Raw genomic sequence first — 13,621 nt, 5'->3', positions numbered from 1 at the left:
TTGTGTTTGCAATCCAAACAGATTATTTCACTCAGTTGTTTCTGCAGACTTACCAGCATTCTGTCCAACACAAAAACAAGCTTCTTGTGATAATTTCATGGGAGAAAATTGAACCCAATTATTAACCAACTTTTGAAGAAAAAACAAACACACACTCAGCCAGACAGCACATAGGTAGTGAAGATGACAAACAAACTAGGTTAGCTAGTTGTAGCAGTAACTGTTAAATTTAAACAATTAAACACAGTTCATTTTTCCTTATTTAATAAATAATATCAAAAAAAGTGAACCGGTTCATTTTTTACATTGGGGGAAAAAAGAACAGTCTCTTGTCTAACTTCAGCAATTATACAAGCCATAGAGAAACAGATTTAGATTTTGAAACCAGGTGTTTGTGTGGACATTCCATATCCAGTTTAAGTGGAGTCCAGTGTGCAGGCCCTCATAACTACCGATGATTTTTCCACTCCTGGGCTTGAGTCTTCAGTTGATCTGGTTCCAAGATGACCTCTCACTGTTCATCTGCTAAAAATCTGATTTCTTGTATAACATTAAAAGTCAGCAAAAATATGGCAAACCAACAACAATTGTGATTAAAATCATATTACTATCTAATAGTATCATCATCATCATCATCATCATACAGATGTAAAAGTTTGTCACATGAATAGTAACATGACATTTTATCTTGACCGCAGCCTTATGTAAGAAATAGAAATCAAATATTATATGCACATACACAGAGAGTACACTTGACAAAACACCTTTACGTGGTTTACATTTTCACTTTTATTTATTCCTCAAAACTGACCATGTCGCAGGTTTTTCTTGATGAAATATGGAACCAAGCAATTTATTCTTCTACAAAATTATTGTAAAAACTTGCTCAATTTTCTACCTTATTGCTAGGAAAATTTACAGGTGCACAGTTTGTAAATTGTAACCCTTTTCGGACTGAATAGATACACGTGCCGCAAAGCTAAAGAAAAATGCACTTGCATCTGGACCAATGCAGTATTGAAAATAGTTAAACATTTACAAAGTTGGATTTGTTTTTTTGCAATTTTATGAAGGGAGAAAATATTCAGTCCTAAAAGGGTTAACCCTAATATATTATTGTTTCTAACAAAGCTGCCACTCAATCCCACAGTACAGTGCTTGAAAACAAAGTCAAAAGTCTGGCACAGGAAAGTATACACATTTGTTCAGTACTCATAAACACAGCTGCTTTTGAAAGAAAAAGTAAATAATATGGTTAATAATTGAAGAGCATTTTGTTTCAAAATGGACACCTCTATGGAGTTATTTGGTCTAAAGTGGGTAGCTCATTTGTTTCACTCTTGTTGGGTTTGTATAAGAAATTTTTTATGCTTGGGGTATTCATGGTTTCATTTACTTAGGTTCATGCCTTTTCAGGTAATCATTATAATCTCTTATGAGTCTGTGCAATGAAAACAGAAGTGAAATAAAGCATATTGTTAACAGAAACAGACAGCTGTAGGGGAGCAGTTAGATGTAAATAATTAGGAAAATGTCAGCAGCAGGAAATTCAATATAACACTAGTGTTGAATTCTGAAATAGTTCCAAATAAAGAAAGCATTGCTACAGATGAGAATTTAATTTGCTTTTCATCATATTAGTTGGAATTATTAAAAAAAACATTCTGGAGACAGACTCAAATTCTATGTATATTTTTAGAAATAAGAGAAGACAAGACTTAACAGCTAGATTTGAACAGTTGTACAGTTTTGTACTGAAAACGCCGATAAGTAGCTTAATTGAAAATTTTTAGCATCCTTGGGATATTGCTAAAATCATGAGAAAGGATCAATAACTCTGTGCCAATAAAAGTAACAATGCCACCCACAGGAAAGAGTTTAGGCAAGTAAGTTGCTTGAACTTAACATCAAACAACTTAACTATACGTGAACATCCTTCTTAACAATAGTACAAATCTGGAAGACAATTCCTGTATTACAGAGTATTTACTGGAACCAAAATAGCCACAAGTGAAGAAAAAAGCCAACAAAAAACAAGTTTCTAAAAAATGCATGTGATTAGATACTGCTGAAATGGAATTTAATGTCTTTTTTCATCCACTAGCTTGTAGTGTCTAGAATGGCAAAAGATAGGCAAAACACGTCAAGTTTGTAAGATTCTTTAGAAGTCCAGTAATATTGTATATACTCCACTGCGCAAACTTATTGCAAGGAAAGAAATTGAATATAAAAGTATTGCATTTACATGTAAAAAAACATTTTAAAATAAAGAATATAAAAGCAGATGTCTCTCAAGGTTCAAAAAGCTATTTAAAAATATTCCTTGCAGGTTAAAAGGCTTGTTATGGTTTTATTTGCTGTGTATGCAATGGTTTGTTCCTTAATATTATTGTAAATCCAATACTAATTACTTAAGTTAATCCTCAGAATAGGTGAAGAAAATTTGTGGCCCATAAGTTAAACAGTACTGTAAAATGCTTATACTTATAACAAAAATGTTGTGAAATGATTTCTGCCCCAACACAACTGAAAGAAAATTAAATATCACACAGACAGGTAAACAGGTTTGCAAGTAAATGCCAGTAAACAGTTTAAAACAGAGATAAGGCCACAATGGATTCTGCCCTTGGTCACTGAAAAGAGATGAGGCGAGGCAGTATTTGCTTGTTTTAAGAATCAGCATTTGTAACAGTGTCATAAGGGACAGATTACATAATATAAAATAGTGAACAGGAAGGCTGGTGGCAGAGTACAAGCACATATTAGGACAGTGGCACTGATTTAACAACTGACTGAACGTGTTTTACAAATGACTTCTTCCTTTAACCACACTGTCTTCAGTCTTCAAAGTCGCAAAAAAATAATAACGTTCAAAGGAACAGCTGAGGCAAACGAGTAAAACAGCATCAGAGAAGACAAATATGGTGCAAGAGAAGCAATGCTTTAAAATGGTGCTGGTGTTAACATTGGGTATTATAAAAGTAGTGAATAGAAACCTATGAATTTTGTCAAAAGAAAAGAAAACCTGGTAGGAAACCTCAGACTCATTTACATAGTAGTTGTAGCCCCTGTTTTATGGGATGGTACAGGCTGCACTCTTATAAAGCTCCCATTTTTTTGCTCTGTTCTTTAAGGAAAACGTTGCACTATCATTAGACCGTATCTCAGGCTTATGTCTTTATTTGGTGACTGCAACACCGCTGAGATGGATTTTCAAATATGTTCAAAGCAATCAGTTTTACACAGGGATAAAAATGGTAAGTCCAGAATAAAAGAAAAACCAACAAGTCAAAGTGCAACTGAGCATTGAATTTATGAAGGAGGGAAGATTTTAGCATTGTACTTGCTGTTGGCAGGGAAAGAGAAAACCCCACAGAAATACAGATGGGAGGAGTTGACATCTTTACAGTGCTTTTCTAATCTTCTAATTGCCTTTTTCTAATTAATAAATTTTACTTCTAGCTATTATGGTATGATCACTTCACGATGAAAGCATGTTCTCAGTACAAGGATTACGCTAATATCTGGCCTAATTCACCGAATAGTATTAAAGAACCCCGCCCCCCACCTTTTTTTCTTTTTTGCAATTCTGACTGTGCAAGGATGAAGGGCATTACCTACCAATCCCATTTGTAGCAAATACTTCTCATGATATTTAGATACATGCCAACAAGACAGAAGACAGGCTGCCAAATGAAGTAACTGGGAACATCCCACTTAGAAAATAAAACATTTAACTTACACTTAATACAACTTATGTACAAGATTAGAAAAAAACCTGAACAGATAGTGAAACACTTTCTGATGCTTTATGACTTTGAGGTGGGAAGGAGGAAGAACCCAGAAATAACCCTTCAAAACACCAATGTATGCTTATGACGCAAACAATCATCAATATGATTGTTTGAGATGCCACATTTTTTGAACTCATGTAATGTTAGAACCTCATGAATTATCACTATAAATACATATTTTTAAAAAAGGAAAACATAGAAATAACTATTAACAATGACTGAAAACAGAGCACTAAAGTTAACATACATTGCATGTATTGCAGGCAAGGCAGAGGCATTTTTTTTTAAAGCTTTTGCACAGACTTCATATAATCTTAAAAAAAAATATGCTGGCCTTTACAAGGTTCTACTTGCTGAAATAAAAACAATTTCAGTTCATAAAAAGTCACAAGACTTCAGTTTAAAAAAAGGAACAGTTCCAGCCACAGACCAAAAATATATATATTTTTTTAAACTGGAAGAGTATGGTAATTAGATTATACAAGCATGGTCAGGCTTGGAACCTGAATATACTTCAGAGCAAAAGCTCAGAGAAAAAAAATAGAAACTATTTGGTAACAAAAGTGTACTATATGTTGTGATACAAAAAAGGTATGGTGAAAATGTACCTTTTATACTAAAGCTTATACAAGTTCCTTGGTCCGTAAAAACTATGTTGTGTTCATGTTTTCTAGTTTGCTTAACTTGTATCCCAGCCACACTTCTATTTCTTGCCCATTAAAAAAACAGCTGAAAAATAGATTTTCAATAAAGTTCTTACATTTCAGATGTATTTTTTTTATTGTGGCTTCTTATTTTTTTAAGATGAGCACTTGCAGGTAACATAGTTCAAATAATATCTTAGAATGGAAAGGTGTTTTCCCATGAAACCACAAAAATTGTTCCATTTTCTTGCCTGTAGCACGTGAGAGTCAATTAAAGTCCAGACAAACAACAGTAGTTAAGAAACTACTGTTGCTGTAGATGATGTGACGTTGGTTGGATTTGTGCTGGCATTTGTGTAACTTCCCTCGCTGTTTGTATTTGTTTCACTGGAAGCCATGAGGCTTGAGTTGGCTCTGAGAATTGCTCCAGCAGCACTGCAATGTGGTCGTGGCCCTGGCTCTGGTGTATATGTAAAGGTAAGGCTGGTCGAGTAGATTATGCCATCGTTACGGACTAAAGTTACTGGAACTTGGACTGGCTGACGGACCCACCTCCAACCCTCTCGGAATGCAGAAATGTCTGGAACGACACACAGCATGCTCTCTGCACATCTGACAAAAGAAAGGACAGAAAGTTAAATGTCAAACAATCTATCACTAAAAGCCATGCAATACAGCAGGTAAGGAGATAATCAAGTTGAAAAATAAATAAATAAAATAAAAATGGAAGGAAGAGAGAGATATACACCCTTCAAACTTCAACACCCATTGCCATGAGGCAACAGAAAATAATACTGCACCTGTACATGGTTTCAGCCTCCACATCCCCAAACCACACACGTAAATTTGGAGTGAAATTCTGTCCTGTAAGTTCCAGCATTGCTACATCCCCACCACCATTCAACTGGAGAGATAAAACAAACAGACGTAACAAAATCAATTCCCTGTACAATAAGTACAAGTACCATGAACACTGCTCTTTTAGCAATTAGACAAAAAACACTAAAACATGACCAATTTAAAAAGCAATCATTTGAAAAGCAGCCCCAAAATTTGATATCCTGAAGTAATTGGTTACTCTTGATGGATGATCAATTATGTTTCAAAATATAAAAAGCTAACAGCAAAGCTTCTGGAAGTAAAGACCCTGTTCCCTCTTTACCAACTGACCATCCCTCAAAACACAAGTCCAAAGAACTTCAGGACTAGGGATTTCACCGCCTTTTGGGTAGCCAGTCTTCTGAGTGCTCTTTCAAACAGGGAACAAAGGATTTGGGTAATAAGGAAACATGCCGTTCATTTGTAACTGGTTTTTGTTATTGATAAGGGAGCCAAAATACATTTCTAAATAATAATAATAAAAAAGTTAAAGTCCTGGAGTATTTATCATAAGAGTATAATTTTAAGAAACCCAACCATCCTTAACAAACATACAAAGTAAACAAAAACAAAAAAACTTCGGGCTCCTGGCAGACATTCCATTTAAGATGTGATTAAGTACATCTTAGCAGTAACCCGGCCACATGTTCATGCAATTAAAGGTGCAATAAAACAAGGAACAGGCCACAAAGTTATTATATAAAATGTGTGATAATTTTGTGGCTGGTTCCCATTGTGCCTTAAATTGAACACGAGGCCAGGCATCAGCTGATCAAGGCTCTCTAGAGGCTGGGAGCCCTGATCAGCTGACTGCTGGTCCCAGTCTCAAGAATGCCCTGGAGCCTGTGAGCCCAATGTGCCCCTGAGGCTGGGAGCGCAGATCAGCTGACTTGCTTGCTAACTGCTGGTGCAGGCGAAGCCTGGGGTCACAATCACTGTCACAACTGAGTCCCGATACCTAATCCCCCAATCACACCTCCTGCTATGCATTTGTAGCATGGCAGAAGCCTCTATTGTTGGGATCCCACTGAGCCATTAAGTGAACATATGCCAGGGTCCTAAGTGTTCTTTCCATCAAGAATGTCTTCTGCTTTCCCATAGTAGAGATGAAAAACTAAAGCAAAAGCCTTATGGAAGCTAGAAAGCAGTGTATTTGCTTTATTTGGGGAACAGTTTCTTATGGATGCAGATTTTTTTTTGTGTAGGACTAGTTCTGCCTAAAAGGTTGAGAAAAGCTTAGATGAAAGATCTTTGTCCACTGGGTAGAAAAAAAGTCACCTCAACAAGATGTTTACTGTGCAGTTGACTTATCAGCTGCATGGTGAGCATCACGCATCTACACATGTGCCCCTATTAGGTTGGAGAAAACAAAATTTACTCTGCAGCAGCACACGTGCACACGCTGTCCTGGTGGGCTGGACCACAAGGGTGCTTCAGTACAGGGCTGCCTGCTGGCTAGCCCTGCACCGAAGCACCCTCATGCCCCAGCCAGCCCCTCTGTAGCGATTTGAGCCTGGAATAGCAGGCCTGGGTTCACAGGCTGACCCCCTGGTTCCCACGTCAGCCAGGGATGCTCCAACTCAGCTCAACGTTCTGCGGTCCCGGGCACACACGAAGACATGTGCCTGGAAGCAATAAGCTCTGAAGTTTATTCACACACATTAATATGCATGTGTAGATGTGCCCACTGAGAGAGTTAGAACTCTTTGCTTTTACTTCAGACTCAAGTTTTATCTCGATTTAAATTTGCTTCTCTTTGCCTCAATTCTCCTATCTATAAGACTTACCTACAATAACTCGTGAAAGTCCTATTAAGTTTAATTAATAGCTGAAGTTTTCAAAAATTCCCAGATGAGAAGTGTTATAAAGAGGTATAATATTTATTAAAAAGAAAACAAAAAAAAATTACATATTTGACTTACCTGAAGACTTTCTACAACAGGCACAGGTGTTACTGGAGCATGCACCGGTCCCATCCCCTCATAAAATGTATACTCTGCTTTGTCTGTACTAATGATTGTCCAAGAAGCTCCATCATTAATCATCTCTTTATTTGGTTCCTTTGGGCATGGAGTGGCCTTAGTAAGAAAGAGAAGTTTGGTCTGTATAACTGGTTCAGCATTCAAGTCAATGTTATAAAATGGTCATTTGTATTAGTATAAGCTAGTGGACAGTTGACAATGGCCATGCACAGATGGTCACATACTTCACTGTAATTTACATGTAAATTATGCTGAGGGTAAGGACACGTATACACTGAAAGCCATTTCCAATAGGGAAGGTTTCAAAAGGGTGGCAGCTGTTACATTCCAATTGTTATGAGTGGACATGTAGGGAAGGCTGCAAATGTAGTGAAATCACTCCAACTTTAACACAGATGTATCCAGGGCTAGTTAGAATGGTTTTGCAACATTTGCATTGTTTCCTCCTTGTCCACACACAACTGGAACATAATGGCTGCTTCCCTTTTGAAATGGCCCCAAATGTGTGTCTTCATATTCAGATATTATGAACTGACAGTTATATAGCTGTTCCAGGAGAATAGGTGCTACTACAGTACTTCATCACTAGGTGGCAGGAAGTAGGTATAGCCAGGTGGCTTTAAGAAAGCAGTTCCTTGAGGTAAAAGCACACAAAGCATAAACCAATATTATTAATTCTGCCAGTTTTACCCCTAATTCTTTCAGAGATAATATTTTACCAAACTGGCAGGGAAATTAATCTGGTATAAAGATCTGTGTCACCTGTCTTCTACTTTCTTTTCCAACACTAAACTAATGCTAATTACAGTAGCACAGATGTAATATTTCTCCACAGCCAGTGGCTGTCATTTAAAAATGATATCATGGTCTCCCCATAATAGAAGATAATGAAAACCCTTATACAATATGGAATGGATTGTAATATATTCCCTTGTGCTAAAACAGCCATGAGGAGCCCAACAATGTGTAAAATAAATAAAACAGGAAGCAAGAGAAATGATCATAACCAGAATATGCGCTCAAACCCAGATAAATATAAGAAGGTCTAGGAGTGTGCCAACCAACCAACCAACTCTTTTTTTAAAGGAGTAAACGGGAGTGGGAAAGGCAGGTGTGGGGAAAATACTGAACATTTCTATTGTGATATGGTCATGATACGTAAATGCTGGGAGGAGGAAAAAAAAAAATCACTGCGTCAGAAATAGTACTTGAAACAGTGCTAGAAAAAAGTCTGTCCACATACCAAAGTAGCTTTGTATTAATATTTTGTTAATGGGAAGCAGAGGCCTGCGTTGTACTGCACAGCTCAACTGTCAGACATCAAAATGTACGACAAAAAGGAAGAAACTATTTACTGGTTATTTTACTTTTCCTGGCCTCTCCAATTCCAGTAAAATGCCTGGCTTATATTTCTCCTCAACCAGCAGATGGGGATACAAAACTAAGACACTGTGTCATGTTTTCACCTATAAAAAGTCTAGCTCTCTCTCAGTATTCTACTGAACACTTGGTTTAGCAGTACTAAATAAAAAAATTAAACTGATGCTATTCAATACATTACAAACGGTTCTAGTAAATTAAGAATACCAATCTTATAGTAAAAGCAGACATTGTCCTTTGTTGCCTTTGTGCTGCCATAAAAAAAGTTACAGCAGCACAAAGGCCAAGCAAACAGATGCCCATGCCCCTTGTACCAAAAATTGCCCAAAATCTGTAGTTGTGACAAAGGTGGTAAGAATTTGTGCAGACATTTATTTGCTCCATGGTGCATGTGTGGGCAGCCCAGAGTTTTAAAAATATTCTGATGCTTCCTTCTTTTTCCTGTTCTCTATTGCATCAGTGAGGATTTGGATGCATGTAACCTTTAAAGCCTTGGTGCAGAATGAATATCTGCTTGAATTCTATTGCCCTAACCTAGGTTATAGCACCCTACCAATAGCCAGAAAACACAGCATCCCCTTCTGTAAGATTTTTGGAACAAATGCATTAATAAAGAGTTGATTTACTAGGTCAGATGAAAAACTGATGACGTCTTCAACCTGAAGTCAGTCAAACTCCTCAGCATGACATTAGCCAAGTGAAAAATCATACATAGCTGCTTGCTAGGAAGGCATGCAACTTCCTGAAACTCTACTTTTGTCTTATTATTCATAAGATGAGGCCCCATTATCTGCAGCACTATAGAACCACTTTTATTAGAAACAGAATTTGAAGCTAGAAGACTCAAAGTATTTCTCAATGCCATGAAAATTAGACACTATGAGAGCACCTGGGTCAAGTCAGCCAAGATCCAGGAGACTCACTATAATTTGCAGTTTATCTGCAGCCTCCAGAAATAAAGAAACATTGGTCCCAGACCGGTCCTTAAATTTTCCCCAGGCACTGAGATTTTGTGCTCAATCCTTGAACTGTCTGTCTGTTTAATATATTAAAACACTTTCTTGAGCAGAAGGAGATAATCTAGTTGAAACCTGGGTTTTTTTTGATAGTGGCTGAGGCTCATTTTATGTGGATGAAAGCTCTCAGTTACGTTGGATTTACTTCTGTTAGACTGAAATCCTGAAGCCCATCTGGGATTCTCTTGGTGCATCTCACTACTGTGAAGCAACTACCAACTGATAGTCTCCAACACCTTCTTGAAAAGAAACCTGACTTTGAGGGACTGAGCTGCTGGCCTTAACTTTAAAGAATCTCCTATCCTTGTCTGCCAACAATCTGTTTTACTGGTTGAACAGTTTATGCCATACCTAGATTCACAAATGAATAGGAAGCCCAGAAACAGGGGAGTGATCATTCAGATTTCTCACCTTTTCCTTTTGTATTCCTATTACCCTTTTGCATCCCCCTTGTCGAGGTCTGGGAGCTGTACATCTCATCTGGGAGCTCATCATGACAGGCCAAAGATCAAATATTTCTGGAGGCTCTCTTTTATTTATTTATCGTGAGGATCCTTGAGAGCTGCTGACCTGATGGTTTTCCATAGCCTTCTCCCCATTTAATTCCTGCTGCTCTAGCTATCTTAATTTTCCCACTGTCATCCTCCTCAGGTGGGGTCCTGTATGCTGATCAGTGATATATTGGTCTTAGCTGCACTGATGTCCTTCTGATAAAATTCAGTGGCAGGTGATCAGCAATTCCAGCTCTGTGACAGGAAGGTGGAAGGAGTAGCCTACTCCTTGATCTTGAACTCTAGGCAAGGGATATGCAGCCCTGGCACACACAGACATTTCCCCTGGCATGCCAGGAAGCATGCTGAGGGAAAAAATAAAAATTAAACATTTAAGTTGCTGCTCCAGGCTCTCCAGAGCAGCCACGGGTCTCAGCCACAGTGTGAAGAGAACACAGGCTGGGATACGGCCTGCGTTCCGCTGACCCCAGCCCCGCGTCCACGGCTAAGTTTGTGAAGCACTTAACACCACCACAGACATGGGAGCAGGGTCAAGAGAACAGAGAACTGCATCCCTGCCTGTGTATTCCTCACCCTGCCACTGGTGCCTGTCATGGTGCTGGCTGGGGGATGCTAGGGGGTGCAGGGAAGGAAAGCCAGTAGCAGCAGCAGCAGCGGTGGCCACCACCCCATGTATCCAAAGCCCATACTGCCCATGTGTGTGCCTGCATTGCTGGGGGGACGGTCAGTCACGCTCTGGCAGCCCATCCTCATCTTCCTCCTCTTTCCCTTTCTCTAGGGACCTATCAAATTCACAGTGGAAGTGGGCTGTGCAGCAGCACCTTTAATCTTGTAGGTAGGTTCACTTGCACCACCTCCCCCCACTGACTGGTGGAAGGGCTGCACTTCAAGCTTGCTCCTGATTGGCAGGGAGGAGAAAACTGCAGTTCTAAACTTGGCACCTTTTCTGTCTCCCTGCTGCTGACAGGCCAAGGCCCTCTGCTGACCAAAGGAGAGGCAAAAACAGTGTCATGTTTAAAACTGCGGTTTTCACTTCCCTGATAAATCAAGGACAAGATACAGGTCCTGTGGACTGTAAGCAGGGTGGGCTGGACTCAGAGGGGGGACCCAGGCACTGGATGAGGGGGAACTGGGAAGAGCAGGGGAGCCTGTGTGCAGGCAGGCAGGGGAGACCTGGAGCCTTCTGGGGGTGGAAGCCTGCACTTCATGGGCAAGTTGTGCTCCCTGGGAGTTGCAGGGCAGTGGGGGAGGGAGGGGAGGAATAAGGGATTGCTTCCCTTTCTGGAGCCCACTGGCCACACTAGCAATCCCTCCCCTCTGGCATCAACTCTGCTAGACTTCCATGCCAGAAGTGCTGGGGCAGCTGGCAGCCTGCCTGCTGGGAGATGCAGCATTGCAGCTTAGGTGCTTCAGGAGCAATGAGGCAGGCAGAGCCATGTGCATGCCAACTGCTGCTGCCCCTGCTCTCCCAGCCCCTTCCACCCTCTGACTTGCACTGTGCACCATAGAGCCCAGCTCCACAGCTTCCCCTGCCTCTGCACTGCCACGCTGGGGCTGCTTGCCAAACTAGGATGAAATCATGTAATAACCCTCTCCCGCCCCCCAGTAACTGCAGGTGTTTCTCTCATGAACCATCATCAGGGAAGCAAAAACCACAGTTTTAAACATGACACTGTTTTTGCCTCTCTGCTGGTCAGCAGCAAACAGTAGGGATGCCAAGACCCTTCAGACAACCAGCAATGGGAAGACAAAAAAGGTGCCAAGCTTAAAACTGCAATTTTTGCCTGCCTGCCCATCGGGAATGAGCCGCAAGCACAGCACCTCCACCAATCAGTGGCAGGGAGCACGCCGGGGAACCTGCAAAATTAAAAGGTGCTGCTGCACAGCCCACTTCCACTGTGAATCTGTTAAGTTCCTATATTTTTCTCTCTTTTCTTTTTTCTCTTCTTTCTTCTCTTTTTTCCTTCCTCTCTTTTCTCTCTTCTCATTTTTTCCTCGCCCTTGTCTTTTTTTCCTTTCTCCTCTTTCTCTCTCCTCCTCTCTTCCTTCCCCCCCCCGTCATCTCAACATGCTTAACAAAAAAGAAATACACAACAACAAAGGTAGTATACGAAATTTTATTCATTGTCACCAGGTTTAGAATGTTTAGAAAACCTGGTATTTACTGTAAGAAAAAGCAATGCTTATGTTTATTAACTATATTAATTAGCAGTGTAGCCTGCCATGTACTCCCAGCCCTGGTTTTGTTTCTCTGGTGTGCTGGCACTCCAGCACCTTACAATGTAGACATAGCAGTCTTTTCAGCACTCTGGTCAAAAACCTTACCTACCACTGCTCTAGAGTCTAGGAGGCTAAAAATTGTGGGCTACAGTTTCTCAGCTAAGCAGCATGGGGTCCAACCTGAAAGTGTAAGAAGGAATGGGTGAAAGTAAAGCTCGATTTCTTGTGATAGCTGCAGCCACTTCTTGTCACCTGTGAAGCAAGAGTGAAAATGGGCCCATATACACAAACACTGAGCTGAGTTTCATCACAGCAGGGTAGAACACGCAGCTGAGAGCCTTACTCCTCTCCCTGAGAAAAACTAAGGATTTTGATTTGACTGGGCTTACTGATTATTGCAGAAATAGCTCGAGAAGTTCCAAGAAGCATTTTCTGGAGGGCTAGTCTGTTGTGGATTAAGCGCCACAAAAATACCGTCTGCCTTTGCTACTGTGCTTTAAGGTGGGCTAATGCACCTTTATGTAGTTCCTCGTATTTGAGGTACTAAACTTAATGTGCAGTAGCAAAGGTACATTAATGAACATGTAGATGTACCCTGTTTGTCAGTTTTCCATCTGCTGTTAGAGCAGCCACATAAAACGCATCCCCCAGATGTTACATTCATCACATAATTAACATATTAGTCATGCAAAAATTGTAATATGCTACATGTTCAAGGAATTTGATAAAAATGGCTAACTAACCAATGATATTACCCATTTAATGTGAAACATCTTTGTGGCCAATTTGTATCATGCCTTTAATTTGAATACACTAGTTTAAAGTGTCCTCAAAGAGTGTGAGCTTGGGAGCCGCTCCATGGTGCTGGGTTGTCCCCAGGTGGGAAGCTCCACAGCAGAAATCGGTTCATTGGTGTCAGGCTGCACACAGGCTCCCCCTTATATTTCCTAGTGCCTAGGCAGCTTGGCAATAGGAAGCCAGGTCTCAGAACTGGGGGTCACTGGGTTCTAGCAAGTTTAGAAGGTATGTGGACCATCTATCATCAGGGACCAGCTCCCTAATACCATGCTGTACAAGTGCCCTTTAAACATCCTGAAGTGCAGGATCAGAGAGCATGTTCCCAATCCCAGGCTCCCCATGCACTAGCAAATGCACAATGGGATCTAGGATAGAATTCTTCAGATCCTATCCCAC

At 40.2% G+C, this 13,621-nt stretch overlaps 1 protein-coding gene across 3 annotated transcripts in view; it reads right to left on the bottom strand.

The window, feature by feature from the left end:
* Positions 1-247: 247 nt before the first annotated feature.
* The window catches only part of RBPJ (recombination signal binding protein for immunoglobulin kappa J region), a 108,006-nt gene continuing 94,632 nt past the window's right edge, over positions 248-13,621 (bottom strand). For all 3 annotated transcript variants that reach the window (XM_090035724.1, XM_090035723.1, XM_090035725.1), the window contains 3 exons: positions 7,240-7,395; positions 5,239-5,342; positions 248-5,050 (listed from right to left, as the gene is read on the bottom strand). In XM_090035724.1, the coding sequence (XP_089891850.1) occupies positions 4,735-5,050; positions 5,239-5,342; positions 7,240-7,395 (576 nt within the window). In that variant the 3' untranslated portion in view covers positions 248-4,734. The remainder of the gene's footprint in view (positions 5,051-5,238; positions 5,343-7,239; positions 7,396-13,621) is intronic.

This window comes from Crocodylus siamensis, chromosome 2, assembly GCF_052110815.1.
Source record: "Crocodylus siamensis isolate JL-2025a chromosome 2, ASM5211081v1, whole genome shotgun sequence".
Classification (NCBI taxonomy): Eukaryota; Metazoa; Chordata; order Crocodylia; family Crocodylidae; genus Crocodylus; species Crocodylus siamensis.
The sequence above is the reverse complement of the archived record's forward strand: the minus strand, read 5'-3'. Positions and strand labels throughout refer to the sequence as shown.